At 38.3% G+C, this 22,632-nt stretch overlaps 1 protein-coding gene and 1 long non-coding RNA gene across 8 annotated transcripts in view; one reads left to right on the forward strand and one right to left on the reverse strand.

Annotated features, from left to right (window-relative positions):
• The window catches only part of PTPRZ1 (protein tyrosine phosphatase receptor type Z1), a 159,653-nt gene extending 138,209 nt beyond the window's left edge, over positions 1-21,444 (reverse strand). For 2 of the 5 annotated variants that reach the window (XM_017666192.3, XM_073238527.1), the window contains exon 1: positions 21,033-21,443. In XM_017666192.3, the coding sequence (XP_017521681.3) occupies positions 21,033-21,090 (58 nt within the window). In that variant the 5' untranslated portion in view covers positions 21,091-21,443. Of the gene's footprint in view, positions 1-21,032 lie in introns of all 5 variants that reach the window. The other 3 variants (XM_017666195.3, XM_017666194.3, XM_017666193.3) reach the window with 2 other exon arrangements.
• Positions 20,576-22,147, forward strand: LOC140849867 (uncharacterized). Of its 3 annotated transcripts, none has more exons than XR_012132158.1 (4): positions 20,576-20,835; positions 20,933-21,064; positions 21,797-21,837; positions 21,955-22,147. It is a non-coding gene; the product is annotated as an uncharacterized lncRNA (long non-coding RNA). The 3 variants fall into 3 exon arrangements; XR_012132157.1 differs by having other exon boundaries at positions 21,978-22,147; XR_012132156.1 differs by having other exon boundaries at positions 21,797-22,147.
• Positions 22,148-22,632: the final 485 nt, after the last annotated feature.

Here is a 22,632-nt window from a genome sequence, read left to right on the forward strand (position 1 = left end):
AAAGTGTGGCAATGATTATAATGAAACACCTTTATAGACTAAGCCTCCACAACAACATGGAATACATAAAAATTTCTACTCTCTTCTCTAGTCCACATTTCCTTAAAATACTATTGTTTCATGCCTCTGTCAATAAATATTTTTTTTTAAAAGGAACATTGCTATTATTAGTGCAAGTGGTCTGTAAGAATTCTTATCAGCTTATGGAATCAATCCCACCCAACCCTGTCAATCTCCTGAGTGTCCCCATTTTCTTAACCTAGAATTCATCCCCCCAAAATAGGAAGCTGTGATTATCCCATACCCACGGAACCTGATGGGGAGCAAAAGCAAGACGAGAAGAGAACAGAAAGGAGACACAGGTCTTATTTATTTTTCTCACTAGGGTCACAGCCAGACTTGTTTTAGCCAATGCCTATTTTTACAAGGGCCTTAAAACCAAGGGGGCATCCTCTGTTTTAGAAGAGAAACAATATATCTTTTCTAAGCATTTGGATCTCAAAATAGCTGAAGACTTTAAATAAAAGAGATAATCAATTTAAGCAAATAAAACCTCCAGAAAACATCCTTCACTTCTGTTCTCCATACTCTAGGAGAGGGATTATTATTTTTTGAATTAGGGTGATACTTTCATGAAAGAGTTAACTATCATGACATTTAGACTATCTTTCACCTGTAAGTCTATTCTCTTTCAGTGACAAATCTCAAAATTACTCTAAAAGCTATATATGACAAAAACAGTGAACATAAATAACACATACTCCTCAATTCCAATGAAGTATATCAAAATCTAAGGAGATAGGGGGAAATCTGAAATTATAGTGAGTATATATATATATATGTATATATATATGTAAAAGAACAATATCTCAATGGGATAAAAAGCAAAAGATTTGTACGAAAGGCAATTCATAACAAAAGAAATATAATTAATAATAAATACAAACTTAAGAGTTTAACATTATTACTCCTCAATAAATGTAAACTAACTATTAATTAAAACAAGGGTGGATTTTCTTTTTCCTTCCTCCTCCTCTTTACTTGCTTCTTAAATACCTAATGGCAAAGGAACCCTGCCATACACTGTTGACAGGTGCATCAACAGATACCTGCTTTCCAGATGGTAGTTTGAAAATCTGAATCAACAGCCTTAGACATAAGATGTAATACCTTTGTGGCAATAATTCACCCTAACATAATAATTAGACAGTAGGGCTTAGCACTGGAAGTCAGTCTGAATCTAAATCTCATGTCAACCAACCTCTCACCAGATGAATGTAAGCTAAGGTTAAATAAGCTAAGTTATTTAATCCCTTCTCACTTACCCTTTTGTGCCTTCTGAAGACTTAACTCTTCTAAGTCCCAACTTCCTCAGTCTTATCCCTGAATGAGGGAAAAGAAGAATAGCTACCCAGTGATTATTATATGCAGCTGAGAAAATATGTAAAATACTAGCATACTAACTGGCACCTGATAAATATTCAGAAAATTTTACCTATCATTAAGACATAAACATTACAAGGGAACAGATATGGAAGTATGAAGATGTTCATTAATACATTGTGAGTAATGGCATTAAACAAGTCAGTACACAGTTTAATGGAGTACTATTTTGACACTGATTGTTAATTGTTCCCCAATAACCATTCTTTTCTTCTTCAGTAAAAACTGTTTGGCTGGGTACCTGGCCATCCCGAATAAACTCTGAATCTTCCAGTCTTCCTTGTGGACACAGGGATTAAATCCAGCAAAGTGAAAATTCAACTTCTGAACTTCACCTTTAAAGTGAAAATGTAGTCCCTGCCATCCCCCTATTTCCCCTTCCCACTGGTTGCAGTACTGACATGGCTGAGAACCATGAGGGACCTGAGAAAGAGGACAGCACCCCAAAGAGGAAGCAGCACTTAGACAAAAGGACTTCAGGTTCTGACACTGTGGACCACAAACCATCTCCACTGACTTTATAGGTGAGAACTCCACCCATCTAGACTGAAGAGAAAAAGAGAAGTGATTCTTCTTTGGGCTGCATAGTCATTTGGGGTTTCTTCCACATGCCATCAAACTACATTCTAGCTAATTCAGCAGTTTAAAATCATGCTGTTTAATTATAGGGCAAATTACTCACCATATTTTAAATTCAAATTGCACATCACCAAACCATTTGTATAGGGCAAACTCTGTTCACAGCGTATGCTTCTCTCACTCTGTCTACATCTATAGCTCTCTCTTCCTCCCCATCCCCTCCTTTGTGTGTGTGGTGTGGGTGTGTGTATATACTTACAAAAAAGAGGTGAACTAAAGTGTTAAAAATGTCAATACCTCTGATAGAATTACTATGTACTTTCTGAATGTCTGCAATGATATCTTATAATCATGAAAAGATTTTCCCAAAGAAGAAGAAAATTCACTGTCATGTAGAAAATATTATATATGGTTGAAAAGTTAGCACATTTTTAAAGGTCTTTACTATTATTGTCTTTATTTGGGAGCAAACACCAACTGCCTTATCAGAAAGATTAGATTGTTTTCTTAAGAGTCACTGCATGAAATTTATTTACATATATTTGTGTATATATATATATATATATGTTCATATACACACATATGTGTACATAAATAAATGAGAAATGCCTGCAGACTTCTAAGATGTATCAGACAGAATGACTTTTGTTCTTAAATGGTGAAACAGAAATGCCAAACTTAAATCTTGTGAAATAATCATGACAAATATTACAGCTGCAAAGACATAATTTTAATGTATTTCATTATTTTCACTATGGGGAGAAAATTGATACATTCTATAGGTCTAATGTCTCCACCAATCAGAAGTCTTTGTCCCTTTTACCAGGCAGGCACTGTGTTTTGAAGAAAGTAGGACACTGCTCCACTTTCGCTCCCTCTGTCTTTTTGCAGCCTTTAAACATGCCCGTTCTGGTAGGAACTAAGTGCCATCATATAGAAAAGTAGAGCCCATATACTTTGTCACAAAAAAAGACTGTGATCAAATATTTTATGTCTTTTCAGGTTGTCTTTCATATGTGAAGAAGAAAAAGACTTTAATATATTTCTCTTCATACAGAAAACAGGTTACCTAAGTTTTCATTAAACAATTACTTCTAGGAGTAACCCACTAAGAATGATAAAATTACGATTTAAAACAAAAACTGTAAATCTAAGGCATAAAAATAATCCAGAGATAGCTTAGACAGCTGGTTGGTGAACTAATTATGAGTGTCCAAAAAAATGTAAAAAATAATGACTTAAGGACTATATTTTGTATATACAGTAACAGAACTGTATTTACAATATCAAGTAAGGGTACCAGAGAAATTGGAGGAAGCTGGTGCGGAGTGGGAAGATGGCTGGCAGTGGTGGATAATGCATTTCATGTCTGCTGTAGTGAAGGACTCATAGGAACAGTTTCTTTCTTAACAGTTAGAAAAAAGTTTTAAAGTATTCTCCTAGTTAAAATTAAAGAGGAATTAAAAATATGACCCAAAGAAGATAAATGCAAAGTCTAAACCATGCATAAAGCAAAGCCAGAGAGTATCTCAGTTAGGAGGCATAAATTCGAAATAATAACACAAGATGAAGGAAAAATGTTAAAAAAAATTAAACTTTCAGATGAAGCCCAAAATTGATGATATAATGTTTTCAAGGGCCATTTAATGAAAAGTCATGTGAGATGTCAAAAATAAGATAGCTGAAGATATATATGGCAATGCAAACTAAAGAAAGACATGGTAATATCGGCCAAAATAGAATTAAAGGAAAAGCAAAGAAAAAAAGGGGGGGGATTGTGTTATTTATTCATTCACTCAACAAATATTTATTGAGCACCTATTATGTACCGGGAACTCTGCTGATGGCTGAGGCTAGAGACTGAACAAATATATAAACCTTCATGGGGCTTACATTCCAGTAGGGAGAGAGAGAAATCACGTAAGTTGGAAACAATTTATAAATGATAAAGTATAAGGACTAAAATAAAGAGAGGGAGGTAGAGCGCATTTGAGGGAAGAAGGTAGTTACAATTTTACAACAGGTGTCCAGGGAAGTCCTCAATGAATAGTACCACTGATCAAAAATCAAAGGGAGAGGAGGTGGGTCATGAAGAGTTATAGAAGATCAGCATTTCAAGCAGAGGGACCAGGCAAAGCACAGCCTGGAGGAAAATATGGCTGGGTGATTCCGGAGCAGCAAGGAGGCCAGCAAGTCTGACACAGAAGTGAGGAGGAGGGGAGGGAGTTAGAGAAATAATAGGAGGCCAGATCATTCAGGGCTCCACGAAAACTGCAGAGATTTTGGCTTTTATTCTGAGTGAAAAGGAAATCAGGTTGAACAAAACCACCCCAGCTGATTTGTGAAGTGAAGCAGGGAGACCATTTGGGGAGCTAATGTCATAGTTCAAGCAAGAGATGATAGCCTGGACAGAGGATAGCAGTGGTTGGAGATCCTGAGAAAGGATAATCCAGGAGATACACTGAAATGTGCTGATAGATGGCATGTGACTTGTGTGAGAGAAGGAACAATCAAAGATGCCTTCAATATTTTTGGCCTGAGCAACTGAAAGAGCGAACTGCCATTTACTGAGATAAAGAAGACAGTAGAAATTTGGGACTGGGGTGGGAGGAAGGCAGATCAATTCTGGACTTGTCAAGTTTGAGAAGTGTATAAAATATCTAAGTGGGTACCCAGATATATAACTCTATAGAGTTCAGGCAAGAGTTCTGATGTAGAGATATATATTTGGGAGTCACCCATGTAGAGATTATAGGGAAGAGATAACTGAGCAAACAGTGTGGACAGGAAAGAGAAGCATCCCAAGGAGTGCATCTTGGGAATTCCAATGTGTAGAAGTTGGGAGGTGAGAAAGAGCCAGCAAAAGTGACTGGGGTGGCCAGTGAAGTAGGTGGTCAGTAAGATAACCGGGAAAACCAGGCAGAGGTGGAAATCTGAGACTCAAATGAACAATGTGTCACCGGAAAGACAAAGCTGTTAACTCTCAAAAGCTGCTTGTAGGTCAGTAAAATGAGGACCAGGAACACTGACTATTGGATGCAGTATTGGGGTACTGGTGAGACTGATGAGCTCAGCTTTTTGGAGCAGGAGAAACAGAATCCTATTTCAAGTGGGGTTCAGGACAAGTGGGAGGTGAGCAAATAGAGCTAGTGAGTAGAAGAAACATTTTCCAAAAGTTTAGCTGTAAATGGAAGTAGAGAAATGGTGCAGGAGTCAAGAGGATTTTTTTTTATTAATGGAAGAACTAATAGCATATTAAGAAACAGCCCTTACTTTAACCACATTCACTGATAAATTTGTATTATCATATGTTAAGCTAGTAATTTGAAAGATGACACCAAGCTGTAATTGTGAATGGATATAATTCGCAAATAATTCAAAAAGAAGAAGAGGAGGAAGAGGAAGTAGAGGAAGGATGAGGAGGGAGAATTCTGTTGACAAAAATGTGATCTTGGGCTGCGAGCATTCACACAGAGCCTTGCTTCAGATGGGAGGTAGTCCTTCCCGTCACTCACAGACCTCAGAGTTACATTGCCTGATACTATATTGTTCCTTCAACTTTTGCACAGAAGATAACTTCTCACAAAACCTTCTGAAATCATAGTAAGCTGTTGCAAAAACATAGACTACACATAATTTTATGGCTGATAATGCCTCCAAAGAACCCTAACCATAATGGCTGAATTTGGTGCAAAACTTCTGCTGAGTGCCTAACTTAGGTCTCATTTTAAATAACTAAAATAATGACAGCCCCTTTAAACAGGAGGATGAAAATATCACATCCCTTAAAAATTAATGTGAAGTCCACTCAATTATTCTCCATGTTCATAATTTTAAAACTTCAGTAATTTAGTTCATTTCCTTTGTAGTTGTGTTTGAGTCTGATTTTCCCAAAGAAGTCCCAAAGGAATTTAAATCATTGTTTACACCTATTTGCTAAATCTTCACCAGATCAAATACTGCTACCTCCAGCTATTATACAATAACCATACTGCTAACTTTCAATAACCTAGTTAATATTCTATCAAGCATCACTATTGATTTCCACAAGCACTTACTTTACCCATGTCTTTTAATTAAACATCTGAATATTGTAAGTATTTTGCTCAAATGTGTTGTTTTCTTCTAATTCTGCATTTCTTAAATTATAATGATTACATTTCATCCTGAATATATTAAAACAAACATTTCAAAATTATTTCTTACATCATCTATTATATTATTCAGTATTAGTATAATTCAAACTAAATTAAAAATAACGTCTCAATGTAAGTGATTATTTCAGTGGATCTTTTGTGTTATTCTAACCATGATAAGTTGTCCTGAATTGGATTTTCTTATCACTGTTGTTCACAGAATTGGGAAGTTACAGAAGTCTGTGCAAATAATTTTTATTTGCCTATTAGTCTCATAAATATTTAAACTTTTTATTGAACAAAAGATAACTTCTATAGCATTTCACTAAACGTTTGCCCCATCTTGATAAACTTTTGTTTTGAACAATCTGTTTTTTCATAATCTCTTCATGTTTTACATGACTTATTGAGGACTCTCCAGCTATAGTGTAAACAAAGTCAACAGCCCAATGAGAAGAAACTGATCCTTGTCACAAAATGTAGTTATAGAATGTCCCTCATAGATCCCCAAGCAGGGTAACACATAACTCTGCTATTCTCAACATTTCTTAAGACTTTAGGATATTAAGAATACTGGCTCTCTTTTCCAAGGAAAATTAGTGTTGATTCTGCAAATCTAAAACTTTTGCTCCTCAAAAATTTTAAGCATAAGATCCATGATAAAATGCTGACAATATAGCTATTGACAGCAGCAGGTAACCCATGGCTATAAAACCTGGGTTCTTTCTCCATGCTTGAATCAAACAGGATGTCACATATCTCAGATCTTGTACTTGGTAAAAAAAAAAAAAAAAGATAAAAGAAACTGAGAAAATGCTCTTGGCTGGCACTGGCTGGGGTGTTGGAGGGATGAAGAGGTGTTAGAGAGAGGGATCCGGTATCTTTTTGTTTCACTAAAACCCTGGCTTGACAGGAAACATAGGGAAAACTTAGCCATAGAAATGGTGCATCCGCTCGCTCTCCAGGCCAACAAGTAGATTCTCCCAGTGCTACTTAGAATAAAGAAACTTATAGTTCTCTTTCTCTCATGTTCTGGCCACAGTCTTCTTTCCCCCTTATTCTGCATTCACTATTGTACTTTATCCCAATCACTTGATTTTCTTTCTTCAAAGTGAATGCCAAGAGTGCAAGCCCTTAGGAAGTTGTCCATGACTGTGTGCCAATTCAGCTCAAAATCTATATAGACTCTTGGACTTGTTAAAATGAGAAAGTGATTGGATTGACCTACTTTTCTAAAATAAGAGGGGCTGAGTGAATTTGATGGTAAATTGAGTTCTAATTTTGAATGCTGGAAATGTGACCCCAAGTTTCTTACTGCATTTAAGACTGTGCTGATGAGTTGAGGTGGTAGCAACATTGAACTTTTGACAAGATAGGTCCTATTGTATTATCTGTTTTTAAAGTGCCTGCTTTGCAAGGAATTTCATTCACTGATTTATGCCCCAAGTATTTACTGAGCACCTCCTATATGGGCTAGGGGTCTTTAAAGCCCAGTGCCTGTAGCTCTGAGAAGAGACTCCTTCAAGGGAGAGATTTATGGGAATAACTGAAATGCAAAGTGGGAGATATTCCCCCCTTTCTGGCAGGAAATGGTGATGAGTTTCAGAAGGTTTCACAGCAGAGGTAAAAGAAACCTGGGGAAGTACAAGGACACAAACCACCAAAGAAAAAGAAAAAGCTTGAGCCCAAACAGAAAAGCACAGGTGTGCAGGTTCAGGTCATGCTGGACAGGTAGCCCGAGCATAGGTTTGGAAGCACCTTGCACGCCCTGGTAAGGGCATCATATGACATCAAGGGTTACATGAACTTACGGGTCCTTCCCAGTGATGAGTAGGAACAACCCAAATTCCATCTGTTATCTTTTCAATGGTCTCCATGGATGGAGACTCTTATTTCTCTATTTGTGTTTCATTACTGAAGTCAGTTGCAAAAGAATTTCTTTCTGAAAATTATAGAAACACTGTAAAAGGAAAGTTCTTCTAAGATGCAAGTTCCTAAAAACATAATTCCAATATCCATTGCTACAAAGTTGCATGAGGGCTTTTTAACACTGGCCTTGACAAGCAATAATTTATGTCAAGTAAGTAATGTCTTTAGTGTGTTTACTGAACTGCATATACTTTGGTAAGAGAACAGTCTGATGAGGATTTCCTAGGTTTACAGAGGATGTGTTTGTTGCTATTTTCCTGGCTCTGTATGTGTGTGATGTTTAATATAGTAGAACCTTCCAGCTATATTTTGGTCAACTATTATGTATGTTTGGGATTTATAGGTGACATAACAAGAACATATCCAATATGCAAAAACCTTTTCATTCTATATTATTGAATACCATATAAGGATCTTCAGAGGTTAATCAGTGGGAACTTAAACTCCAGTCTACAAATCCTAAGTGGGGTTATATATGAACATATTTTCTCACTGAAACTGCATCATCTGGCATATTGGGTTGTAGCAGAATGCAATGAACAAGCATAATTACTTCCACACAAAAAAGTCTGTATCAATCTTTTCTTGATGACCTATTTTCAGAGAGATTTCTCCAGTAAGGCAATCACCCAAACAAATCTCCAGCAGACTGTGTACTACAGTCTCAAAGCCTCACATTTAAAAAGCCAGCACTCCCCATGTATTTAGAAGGGAAAACACACTGCACGGAGGTACACTTTCTCTGTCAGTATTCAGGGAAGACCTGACCTGCCTCATGGTAAAAAGGTTTATATGCTGTGATCATTAGTAGAGAGATTATTTGGCTAAATATTTTCTTATCTTCATTTGCCTAAAATGACATTGAACACAATATAACTTAATCTCTCATCAGGTTTGTAAAAACTAAGTTCTTTAATTTTTTTCAAATAGACAGATGCGATAGGATTCTAAATTAGCAATGTGAAATAGGATGAGGAGCCTTGAAAAAAACCCCTACTGAAAAGGAAAGGGAATACTTTCTTAGGGTGTTTTATCATTTTTGGGAGGTGGAGGGGTTGGCATACAATTTTGATTAAATTATTTAGGAACAAATAAACATCTTGTATTTTCTTGGTTTCTTCTGCCAATAATAATGATAGATAAAATGTACTGAAAGGTTACGAAAAGATAAATTGGAATAAGAGGCAAGAGTGAGCATTATGGAATCCTCTCCTGTGGGATAGAAGGTACCCAGAATGTGTTGTATCTTAAAGGATTTAAGAGCCACATGTACTAGACATTCTTGGCTAATTAAAAGTGCTTCTTTCCAGGGATCCATTCTGCAGACGGCATTGACATCTATTATTATTAGTGTTGTAGAGTAGAATACTGAAGAGAACTAAATGCATTGCAGACTAGAGATGCAAAACCCAACCAACTGCTGATTCAAGCGTCTCTTTGAGTGAATAATCTGAGATGAGTAATACAGGCTCATCGTTTTGTTTTTGTATATAGCAAAGAAAAAGAAAGGAGGGGACACAAAAGAGGCTTAAAGTACAGAATGAAACAGTAAGTGTTCCATGTTCGAAAAGAGGAATTGCTGCTCATATGCTCACAGACGCATTTTTTAATGAATTCACACCTTTATTTTGTTTTTCCTTTTTGTTCTTTTCACAGACTTAAAATCTGATTCACACGATCTAACATTTATTTCATTTTTCTCTATTCTGGTATGTTTCCAACAGGGTTCATTTTATATCTGTAGCCAGATTAACTCCTCAAAGAGAAAAACTAATTAAGTCCAAGCACAGTGCTAAGCATACAGTAGCTGTTCAATGAAGAGCTGGTGAAATGAGTTCCATTGATCTCAACTAGACTCGTCCTATTTGGAGAGAGACAACACTGTGTTCAGGTCACAGGGAGAAGGAGAATTTCTTTCTCTCCTTTCCTGATGTTGGAGACAAGAAAAAGTCAGGCACAAAATATCCAGGGTAATTCCTACCATTAAACTGAATCATTTTCTCAACGGATATAATCTTTTAATGCTCAAAATATTGCAAAATTATTTTTGAGAAGCAGAAAAGCATACATATATCTCCTTATTTATTTGTTGTGTGTATATATTTGCACATACATACAATATATAATATATGCACATAAATATATTTATATGTAAAATACTTATATAAATATACATATTATATGCATATATATATAACATAATATATATGCATATATTACACGTCATTTCCCCACTCTGAAGGCCATCAAAAGATTATCATACCAAACATTACTCATGAAGAATCCATTTAGCCATACTTCTGAAATATAAAGTTTTCCATCCAACTGTTACATAGCACAATATAGCCATATTTCTTCATTTCTTCCTGTGACTCTTAGGAAAAATATGCTTACATTTCTATCCTTGACAGCTGCCACCTTATCCCTTTCCTAAACTTAATGATTCATTAATTTAACACTTCCTGTATCCTTAATGTAACCTCTGAGACTTACAGTAGATAACAAAATCATATCATATGTTTCATATACTAAGAGAAAAAAATTGTTAAAAACAAGTTAAAAAATTCTGGGAAGTCTAATCTATGGATCATTTTCTATTGCACTATTTTTATGTAAGACACAAGTTGCAAGCAATTTACAAAGACTAGTTTATGCGATATGAATATATATGAATATGACAGCCTTCAAGCAATCTGAAATCCTGGATATTAAGAAAGCCTAATTACTGGCAAACAGCTGACTGAAATGTCATTTAGTACCTGTGCTCATTTTAAAAAGGTCAAATATATGAATTCTTAAGGTAAATGAAGTAAATAGTTTGATTAGGAAGACTTGATGAAATTAGCCCAACATTACCAATATACTCAAATCCTCATTATTGTTGCTATTAATTGTAACTACGATAACCTCTTAAAATAGCTAAAAATAGATCATTTCAGGCAGCAACATTTCTTCTTATTACTTCTCAAGGCCCAGAGTTCATTCATCCAGAGAAAGTATTTAGCTTCAATTCCTGTCTTGTGGTAACAAATTTGGAGTTCTACCATTCAGTAAATGAATAGTCTTTTGGCTCTTACCCTCTACTCCTTCTCTTTTCTTCCCTTTCAATTATCAACTTCTGTAGAATTGTATGTATTTGCTGCATCCACTCTTCCTTCCTGGACATTTCTCTGATTCTATATGATCCTTGCTACATCTTCCCCTTTCCCAGGAGGATACTCCCTTGAGGACCACAAATGACTCACTCTCCAAAGAATGGCATCAAGTCCTAGCAATAATACTAATTAGACTTACACTAAATGAGGTAATATATTTGAAAGTACTTATGAAACATTAAAGCGTTATATAAAGAAGATGGTATTAGACCTGCAAATGATCTATCAAATTCCACCCGGACTGCCACAGTATAGTAGCCTTTTTTTTTGGTATCATTAATATACAATTACTTGAGCAACATTATGGTTACTAGACTTCCCCAATATTAAGTCCCCACCACATACCCCATTACAGTCACTGTCCATCAGTGTAGTAAGATGCTATAGAGTCACTACTTGTCTTCTCTGTTAGTACAGAAGCCTTTAAACTGTACTTTCTGACTCCCAGTCTCTCTCTGCTCTCATCCACCCTATATATTCTGATACTTGAGTTATCTTTCTAAAATAGTCATTCTACTGCTCAAAATGCCTCAGCAGTTCCCCCTCATACATTAGATAAACTTCAAACTCCAAACCCTTCCATTAGCTTTCAAAATCCTACTTTTTGATACTTTTCCACTAATACACATCTCTCCCACCCCTCCAAATACTGAATTCTCATTCCCATTTCATGTTTCTGTATATTTCATCCTTTTTTGCCACTAATGTCCTTTGCCCCCACAGTGTCCCCTGAATACCAATCCCTCCTGCAGGGTCTGCATCCAACCCCATTTCTTCCCACAAACCTTCCCAGAGGTGAAAATAGCCTCCACTCCCACACAACCCACACGTTCATATTCTGCCACGTCCGCCATGAATGGGAGCTACTCATGTATGGATCCCTCCCTTTTGCAGAGGCTGAGCAGACTATTAGAGCAATAGTCTCTCTAGGGGAATACTTATCACAAGGAAGATGTTCACCAAAGATTCAGTGAATTGATTTGTGCTGTGTCCTCAACATTAATCATGAAGAATATTAAAATAATTGTATGGACCACCTACAAAAGTCCTTTGCTGACTTTTACATGGAGCTATTAGTGCTCTTCAAATATAGTAAAAACAAAGAGCCTAGACCAGACAAATGCAATTTTAAAATTACATTTTTAAAAACACATACATAAAGATGAAAAAAATACAGCTAATTGTTATGTCTATTACATAACAGAAAATAATAACCCTGATTCTGACAACCTGCACATGTATAAAGAAGATACAACAAGATATGGGAACAGCAAGAATATGTATCATTGACAAAAATGAAAGCTACATGTCCATGTTCTGATAAATGCACTTGGGTCTCCCATCTCAGAGGCCGTTTGGTTTTCCTTCCACCTGCGGATAGACTTGAAGCTTTGGGTCAACTCCAAGACTGTCTGGCCTCCTAAAGTTCCTCTGGCTTGCAAAGACTATGAGGTCAACCATTATAGTCCATACTCTCCTCCTTCTAGGGTTACTCTGAAACTGACACTGCCTTAAGGAGAGGAGAGAGGGATGGGAAGTGTGCCAGGGCCTTTGTCTCGTGGTACTAGCTGTTTTGGGATACCATGAAACTTGCCAATATCTCTCCCTTGAAAAAATGAACTGAGATTAGTAGTATCATGAGGTTGACCTAGATCTGTGGTTTCGAATCCTGGCTCTACTCTGTAACCATCTGGGGAGTTCTAAGAAATTATTTATGTCTGGAGCCTGCACATACACATGCACCTGATCTAGGGTGGGGCCCAGACATCAGTATGTTTTAGTAGTTTCCCAGATGTATAGTGAGCTTGGGCTGCTATAAGAAAATACAGTACACTGGGGGTCTTAAACAACATTTATTTCTCACAGTTCTGGAGGCTGAGAAGTCTGAGTTCTAGGGGCTAGCTGATTTGGCTCCTGGAGAGAGCTTTCTCCCTGGCTTACGCTTGGCTGCCTTCCTTCTATGTCCTCACATACTGAGAGAAAGAGAGCTCCGGTCTCTCTTACTCTTCTTATAAGGATATTAATCTCATAATGGGGGCTGCATTTTCATGAACTTGTCTAAACCTAATTACTTCCAAAAGGTGCCACCTCCAAGTGCCACTACATTGCAGGTTAGGACTTCAACACAGGAATGCTGGGGGCACACTAACATTCAGTCCACAGCGCCAAGATAGAGAACTATCGACCTAGATCAATGGTCACCAACCATTTGTTGTACTGAAATAAACAATAATATTGTATATGCGATATGCTTGTACAGGCAGACTAAGCTTCTGCACAATTCTGTGTGCCAGGTGAGATGCCATGCTGATGTATGCCATTCAAGAATGCAAGAGGGTGAAAATGTCATCATGAAATAATTTTTAATTTGATGACAGGGTAATTGAAAACTGTGAGAAAACCTAGAAAGTTCCTTGTATCTAGCTAGCATTTTGTTACTCTAAGCTCAAAATCAGGCCTCTGGTGGTGGCTATGATCTCTGCTAACAGAGATCATTTTAAATAGCAACATTTTCTTTTATTCTTATTCAAGGTACTGAGTTAATCAGTTCAGAGAAAAAGTCGGTATCAAGCCCTATCTTTAGGTACATATGTTAGAGATTTAGGACTCAAGAAATAAGCAGTCCGGCCAGTGATAGTGAAAGAACAGAAAAATTATGGCGTAAATGCTAACAGAGAAGACAAAGAAAGAGAAACATAGCATGATTCTCCAAGAGTGGAAAGGTACCTGTAGTTATGAATATTTTAAAAGAAAATCCTTCTTTTCTACTAATTAATAATTTATTATTTCTAAATATATAAAGACTATATTTCCAAGGACACTTGTAAAAAATTCATCCCTTATCAATGTGTACATAAATTGATGCATGCTCATTGAATGAGACCAGAAAGTTCACATTAACTGGGTCCCTGAATAACTGAATTTAATATCTTTGTGCAAATTTCAGAAGCAAAAACAAAAAACACCACTTGCCTGTTTTTAAGCAGACAGATATGTTAACCCATAGTTTTAAAATTGTGTAAAGTACAAAGCTCCCCAAATTACATTAACACAGTAAAAATAGTCTTAAATAATGGTGTTAAATAGCATCAATCTCCTTCCTCCCTATCAAACTCCTCACGATGCTGGGCAATGTTGAGTTTTTTTTAATCCTAAATTCATGCTCAAAGGAAGTGAAGGCGAAGAACAGCCATGAAAAAAAGAAGAGACAAGAAAGGAAATAAAGAAGGTGAGCACAAAGAAAAAAAAAAGCAAAGATGTTAATAGAAGAGGAAGTCTTTTTTCTTTTTAACTCCTGAGAGGATTTCTAACTTATCCCGTTACCTGTTCCATTTGAATTCAACTCAATTCAAATATTTGCTGAACATCTGCTATGCCCAGGGCTAAGCTAGGCTCAGTACAACATCTCTGTGATTAATGATAGAACTAGAGACAAATTCCAGAAGCACACATACCCAATGAAGTAACCACACTTCCTGTCATTTGTCAGGTTCTGAGCTGCCTTGGGACACTACATTTTACTGCCAGCTTGACTAGAGAGGACTTAATCCAATATGTTGGCTTTGGACTGACTGAGAATACAATCCTCATGGGTTCAAGATACTTCATTTCTTATTACTGACTACCCCTTCCCCCCAACCCTCCGCCTGCCCTCTTCCCTAACAGGTGAACATGTGGGCTAGTGCATACACATGCACATACACACACACACACACATGGGCACATTCAATGACTAGATGCCTTTCTCCCTGGGATATATCCAAGCTTCAGTGGTACGAACTCATCTGAAATTAAATAGTCATTCAAAATTGCCCCTGCTACTGCACATGTGGCATTGACCACAAGGGCCCTATTTTCATGCACAGACAGTATCTGGACCTAGGTGATGCTTCTGTGCATTTCTAGAAGAATCAAAGAAAGTGACATTCTGATCCAGAAGTTACATTAAAGATGGATGTGGTCAAGGTGAATGTTGACTTAACTCTTGGGTTGGGATGAGAATCAAAAGAAGGAAAGGTGAGGAGAAACTGGTTGATCTCAACGGCAAAAAGCTAAGCTAAGAAGCTTTACAGTATTATCTCTATGACCTTATGCATTAAATATTTATTAAGAGCCTACTACAGGTGCTAAGTCCAAGAATGCTAAATCCAAGGACGAATGAAATACAGTCTTTGCCCTGAAAGAGGTAGTCTATTGGGGAGACAGACAGATACAGTGCAAAAAACAATATAGTGAATGCTAGAACAGATTATGGGAAATGAGCTATGGATACTGGGCACACTCACTCCTGAACTAGCAGCTAATCTCTCTCATACAATCACAGTATATAAAGACCACATAGTGCCCATTAAAACTTTCTTCATCTATTGTTACTCTACCTAAGGTCACCAGCATGTTCCTGTGATTTTTGTATGGATGACACAACACAGGCCATAGTACCCTACATTCATGAACAATAATCTTACTGACTTCAGACATTTTTTTAGTGGAGTTGATAACTTCTCTTTAGTACTATCAGTCAATATTTTATCAGCTGTTTTTGATACTAAACACTATTTTCAATAGACTTTCTGCAGTGATAGAAATATTCTATATCTGCACTGCCCCATGCAGTAGCCACTAGCCATATGTAGTACTAAGCAATTGAAATGTGGCTAATATGATTAAGGAACTGCATTAAGTATTTCAATAAACTTAAAATTAAATTAGGAAACACAGTTCTAAAATATGTATTTTAGGAGTATGTAATATGGTCAAATAATTTTTCCCTTAGTGTCTATACAGTATGTTACACATGTCTCTCAAGAATTACAAACACAGATAAAAACTGACTTCTTTTCATAACCTTAAATTATGGCTAGGGATTACTCCCAATAAGACATTAAAAGTTAAAGCACAATCTAAATATACATATGTCTTTTCAAATGGCTCTAACTATTACCACTGGCCTTCTTGATGAAGTAGGAAACATTCTAATATATTTGATAGTTGAGATATTTAACACATTAAGAGACATTTGGAAAAGACTAATTCTCAACTAGTTCTAAATGAAAAAAGTATCTTAAAAGCGAGATTAATAGGTTTTCATTGTAGGGACTGAATCAGTGGGATTGTAGGCATCATGAGTATTAGAAGCCTGGATGTTCACGCACTGCTTAATTAATAGTGCCCAGTAGATTTTGGACACTTAGTAAACATTTAAGGAAAGAGTATTTAAAATAGTATGAATGAGAGTGGCTTACCACAGTGGTTGTTACATGACCATATGCATTTAACAAAACTTTCAAGATAGTTCACTAGAAAAAAGTAAATTATGTCCTTATTTTTTAAAAAGAATAAAACTACGGGAGCACATGGAAAAAAGCACGAATGGAGATCTGCAAGAAAGCAAATGAGAATGTGAAATGTAGCATCACATTGCATATGAAGTGAGCTAGCAAATTCCAAACAGTAAACTGATCTCCAAGGAGTGACAGGAGAAAAAGGCTCAGGCTTGGGAGTCAGAAGGAACATACAGGCTGAGACAGGCTGTGTGGCAAGTCATTTGACTTCTTTGTGTCTGTTTCCCAGGTGTAAAATGAAAACACCTATGAATGAAATGTGAAAATGTGCTTAAAATTTCAGCACTGGGTCTGTACCCAGCAAACACTAAGTAGATAGATAGAAGTAAAATAAAAGCTTCTCTTCTCAATCAAGCTCTTCCCTTGAGGTCCCCTGGTCCTGAATGAGGAGACTCTACTTCCATACTAGAGTCTGAATAGTTGGCCAATGAATGGTCAAGCAAAGTTACCAGGTTAGGGAATAACTCAAATCTCTTTGGAATAAGAGGATTGGGAACTCCAGTTCATGTCTCCAGAAAAACCTGAATTTTTGCCAGAAGCAAAATTCCCACAGCATAAAATTTTAAGTAAGTTCCCAAATATCTAGTGCAGACATGAGAACATAAATGAATTCATCAATGAAATGACTTATCCTGGCAAAACTTCCCTGAGTGGAAGCAACTATATCTTACATAAAAAGGGGAGAGAGGTGAAATAAAGAAAACTGCTACTCTGCAAACCAGAAGTAATTAATCTTCTGAATGGAGACTAGTTATTACTTGGGGGCGGGGCATGAATATTTTCTGTTCCTTGTTACAATTTGTTTTCAGTGGATTAATAGACCAGGCTGAGAGTCACAACACACTGGATTCCACCAATTCTCAGTATAAATTAAATAATTAATTCCTGCAGAGGTTGGGTATTATTTGTAGCTAATGTGTCTCTTAAAGCAGTAAGACATGACTTAAAAATTCATAAGCTGATTCATTACATATTTAGTAATATTCAAACATTTGAATTTAGTGTCCTTGCAGGCTATGGCTCACTTTATTCAAAGATCCTGAATTCTCATTAGTTTGAAAGAAACTCTTCCTTAAAAGCTCTTAAAACACCTCCATCTCCTCTATGACTCACAGTTAAGCTTCCTTACAGGAAAGCCACTGCAAGTTTTTCCCATTACCTTTTCAGTGGGTCACTCTTAAATAATACCAGAGTTGGCCAGTCATTACATCAGTTCTGCACCTAGTAGAAAACCTCTCAGTTATTTTAGAGATGGTCCAAATTCACATAGGGAATTATCTTGAAATCATCTTTAATTTTTGCTTCTCTGATTACGAAGCTCATTCAGCTGAATAGTATTAAATGTTGTGTTACTTGTGTGATTTTAAAAAGTAGCATCAAGTCAGTTATCAGAAATCAAGTCCATAGTAAAAATTTGTTAACAATCTAGAAACCTTGCTAACATTTAAATATCACATTAGTTCTGTAGTTGTGTGTATCTGCATCAACAGCATAAGTGTGTCCTGGAAATTTGTCAGACCTAGAGATTCCAGGCTCCACCCAGACATACTGAAACAGAAACTCTTGGGGTGGGGGGAGGCTGCAATCTGCATTTTAACAAGTGCTGGTGAGTTTTATGTACACTAAAGTTTGAAAACTGTGATGTAGCTAGTTCTGGCAAAATCAGTTGAGGCCACAGGCCAACCTTGATAGATTATCCAAACAGATGAACTCATAGGTATATTTAATAACCCCCAGCCCTTGCCCAAAAAAACACTTATTGTTCCTCTTTAGTCCCTGGTGATTCCTAGATGTGGAAGAAAGGATTTGTTCCCATCCAAATAATCTAATGAGAATTCTTCTATATAGAGAATGATTTGAAAGAAGCAATTGCTCTATATGTTCAGTCACATCAGGACATTTGAGACACAGAAAGTGATAAGGCCATTAAGACATTCTAACTGCTAACAATGCACAGCTCAGTGAATGCTGCAACTTGCTCCTGGACAATGGTAAGAAATGGCAGCCTAACATTCGAATTACAGAGGAGCCGTCATCCTACATAGCAAGTCTCAGGTGACAGACCTTTCCTGAGCATATATTACATGTGCTGGACACCTCATAGCTCCAAGGACACTGAAAATAAGTAATAAACACATCCACGAATACTACAGTAGATGTTGATGGAAAAGTAATTGAAGTGGAGGCTGAAATTTTCATTTGTCTATAATATGCCTCAGTTTTTCAAAATGTGCTACCTTGAGATCAAGATAGTCATCCCACTTGAGGTTGCTAAACCCCGTAAGTCTGCCTGTAGGCAACAATGTAAAAGACCAACTTTGTTAAAATGGATAGGGATACAAAAGTATCACCTGCCAGTCTCAACACACACGCACATACACTCACACACGAGAAACACATTTTGATTTCGAATACAGACCTACAATCAGTATAATCACATAAACTTGTGATATTCAATTTAATTCTTCAGTTATATTTTACATCATCAAAGCATTAAAGAAAATGTCCAATAAACTGAAATCTATATAACCAAGAACAGGCTACAAATAATGGTTTATTGAGAAAAAACCTTTGCAAAATGTGGTATATGAGAATGAAATATCATTTAGCCACAAAAAGGAATGAAGTAGCAATACAGGCTACAACATGGATAAAATACTGAAAACACTATGCTAAGTGACTGAAGCCAGTCACCATAGGCCACATATTGTATGATACAATTTAAATGAAATGCTCAGTTTAGAAAAATCTATAGAAAAAGAAGGTTGATTAGTGGTTGCCAGGGCTGGGATTGCAGAGAATGAGGAATGACTGTTAATGGAATTTCTTTTTGGGGTTATTGAAATGTTCTGTAATTAAATGGTGGATATGATGTGGATTATGAATGTACTAAAAGCCACTGAATTGTACATTTAAAAAAATGAATTGTATCACCTATGTATATATCAATTTTAAAAATTCACAATATATTCAGGGCATGTGGTTTACATAACATACAAAGCAATACTCTCTGGTTTATTCCCATACTCCAATGAGATTTATGTAAATAATTTCTAAGTACCCAGAGAATCTAGCTTGGTTGTTAAAATAGATCTATTATAGAAATGGAAATTCAACAGGTGTGTATTTGATGACCACAGCCCTTTCAAAAAACGTCTTCTCTCCAAACTCAACTGTATGGTTTTAGAGAAAACAGGACCCCTCTAAGACTTAAATGTCCACCACCTACATCACATCCCCGCTGTGTACTTTCAGAAAGCTTTGGGTATTTAAATTATGTTCACGTATCTGGGGGGCTACTGGCAATTACCACCTATTTGCAATGTCATTCTCATTAGTTAGAACATGAAAACGATTTCTCTTTGAAAAGGTTACCATACCAAAAGCAGCACCATATATTGGATAAAAATGTAGGTTAATATCTACTTCATTATAACCTAAAATAAAGAAATATTGAGATCCTCTAACTGGGAAGGGGGTGATATGTGTACTCACAAACTGAAGCATGTTTCTAACTTTCAGGTTAATGCCTCCAAACCTATTATATTCCATTGTAATAGAAAATCTTCCTGAGGAAATAAAGAGATACTTCTTTAATAAAATGCAAAACGTCCAGTCTTACAGGTCTTTTGGAAAATGACGGGAACACTTAAGTCTACATTCCAGGTACATATTCTATTTCAGAATGCAATTTCAGTATTAAATGTATAACCTGGAAGGTGGTGGAGGAAAAAGGAATCCGTGAATAAATATACCAACTTGCAACTCTTCTCTGACTTTGGCAGCTGCGGTGGAAGGCTGATAGGAATTTTGATTGAAACTTTTTTTTTTTAAGTAATTGCCCAGACTTGAATGTCACTAAAAGGTACTGAAAATGACTGAAAAGTCAGGTTGGTGCTTGTTCCTGTTACTCCCTTTCAGGTCAGGCGTGTGTGTGTGTGTGTGTGTGTGTGTGTGTGTGTGTGTGTGTGTGTGTGCGTGTGTGTGTGTGTGCACGCGCGCTCATTATTTGCATCAGACACGTGTATTTTTCATTAAAGTGCATAATATCCTTTGCATGAAATCAACAGCAAAAACGCAATATAATACATAGCCCCGCCCGCGGGTGCATTTATCTTCTTGTGTCTCTCTAAAGGGCCCTTTCCACACTTTGCAAACGAGGAGGCAGAGCCGTGCGGACCCGGCCGTGGCAGGCAGACCTCTCTCCCGGCCCGAGCACGCATCCCCGGCGGCAGCGGGACGGCGGCAGAGGTGCGAGGCGGGGCGCGTCTCCTCCGCCGCTGACCCCCGCCGTGCCTCCGCCGACCGTGGCAACCCCAGGCCACCGTCCCCCTTTCCTCCTTGTTAGATGGCGGCGGCGGCAGCAAGTACCTAAAGCTCTGAAATCCCCCCCACCCTTGTCCCAAACGATTCCGGAGAAGAAACCCCACCGAGGTCTTCTCACTCACCCAGGCGGCAAACACACAGGAGCTGAATACAGGCGAGGAAGCGCTTTAGGATCAGCATTTCCAGGCGGCCCGGGGGTCCCCCCCACGCGGCTCCTCAGCTTCTCGGGGTGGAGAGGGAGGGGGCGCGAAGGAAATGTTTCCTCCTCCAGTGTATAGATTGGTGTGAGATTGTGTGTGCGCGCGTGTGTGCGTGTGTGTGTGTGTGTGTGTGTGTGTGAGAGAGAGAGAGAGACAGACAGACAGACAGACAGACAGGAGCGCCCGAGAGAAGGACGCGTGGTGGTCGCGGGCCCCGGGAGCCGCGGGCCGAGGCGCCTGTCGCGCGGCGTGCGGAGTTCGTGTCCTCCGCCGGCGGCTGCCGCGGTCTGAGCGCTCTCCGCGCAGCGGCGCCGGGTGCCGGGTGCGCGCTCCGGCCGGGCGGTGCGCGCGGCGGGGCGGGGGCGGGGGCGGCGCGGAGGAGCGAGCTGCCCGCTCGGGGTCGCGCGCGGGGGGCGGAGGGGAGTCGCGTCGCTCCGGGTCCCGGTCCTGGTGCCGCGATTCAGAGAGCTACGCCCCTCCCCCCGGCTCTTGCGGGGGGCTGCGCTGTCCGGGAGTTCGAGCAGCCTGCTGGGGTTTAGAATCTTCGCGGAGAAAACGTCTCTTCGTTAAGACTCCATCCTTTTTTGGAAGAGAGGAGGCCAGACCCCCATTGTCCTGCACAGCCAGAGTTTGACCTCTGGGGTTCACCCCTGGAAATGTTTTTCATTTTATTGTCCTCCCTTCAGATGCTAAGTGGGTTCGATCAGAAAGTGGTGGAGGCGCCTAGGTAAGCCGGGGTTCCTCTCTCCATTTCCTGTCCCTTCTCCAAATCGCAAAGTACTTCCAGACCCCATTACCTCCAGGGCAATAGACTGCAAACAGTCTGCCGCCCTGACTGTGACAGGTCGGGCCCTGCCCCTTCCCCAGACTCCAAACAGTCCTGCTGTGCACAGCTGCGTGGAGGAACTTTCAGCGCTGCAATGGTCCTTCGCGACAGAACTACCCAAGTGCCTCCCCGGGCACAGCGCCGCATGGGAAGACTTTTTAATTGCTTGACTGAAGGATGTACGAAAGAAATATAAGACATGCTTTCCGCCTTAGAAACGTGCTACGTGCTTGTTTGTATGATGGTCACTCTAGCCTGTGAGCACCTTGATAGCAGGGGGTTTGCCTTATTTATTATCAGAATCCAGCTCCTAGCACAGAGGCAGGAATAGTCTACTGAAGTTCCCTAAATATTTGTTGAGTTCATTTGAAGCCTAAATGAAAAGATAGGGCAACTGGTGGTATCCTCCATGAGCCTCACTGCACCAAGCCCTGCAAATTCGTGTACTTTTCAGAGATTTCATTTATATATTCTTTAGAGATAAGTACATTTTTTTCTACTTACGTGAGCCCCAGTTTGGAGCCTTTTAGGAATCCACTTTAGGGCACAGAAAGTCAAATTCTGGAATTATCCCTTACATTCTTAGCAATCATTTGATGCAGGCTATCTGTACAATGCATATTCCTGTGTCCTGTCTTGTCTCTAAAATAGCATTTTAGTTTTACATTTTTAAGAGCTTATCACATACAAAATTGG

Source organism: Manis javanica, chromosome 6 (genome assembly GCF_040802235.1).
Source record: "Manis javanica isolate MJ-LG chromosome 6, MJ_LKY, whole genome shotgun sequence".
Lineage (NCBI taxonomy): Eukaryota > Metazoa > Chordata > Mammalia > Pholidota > Manidae > Manis > Manis javanica.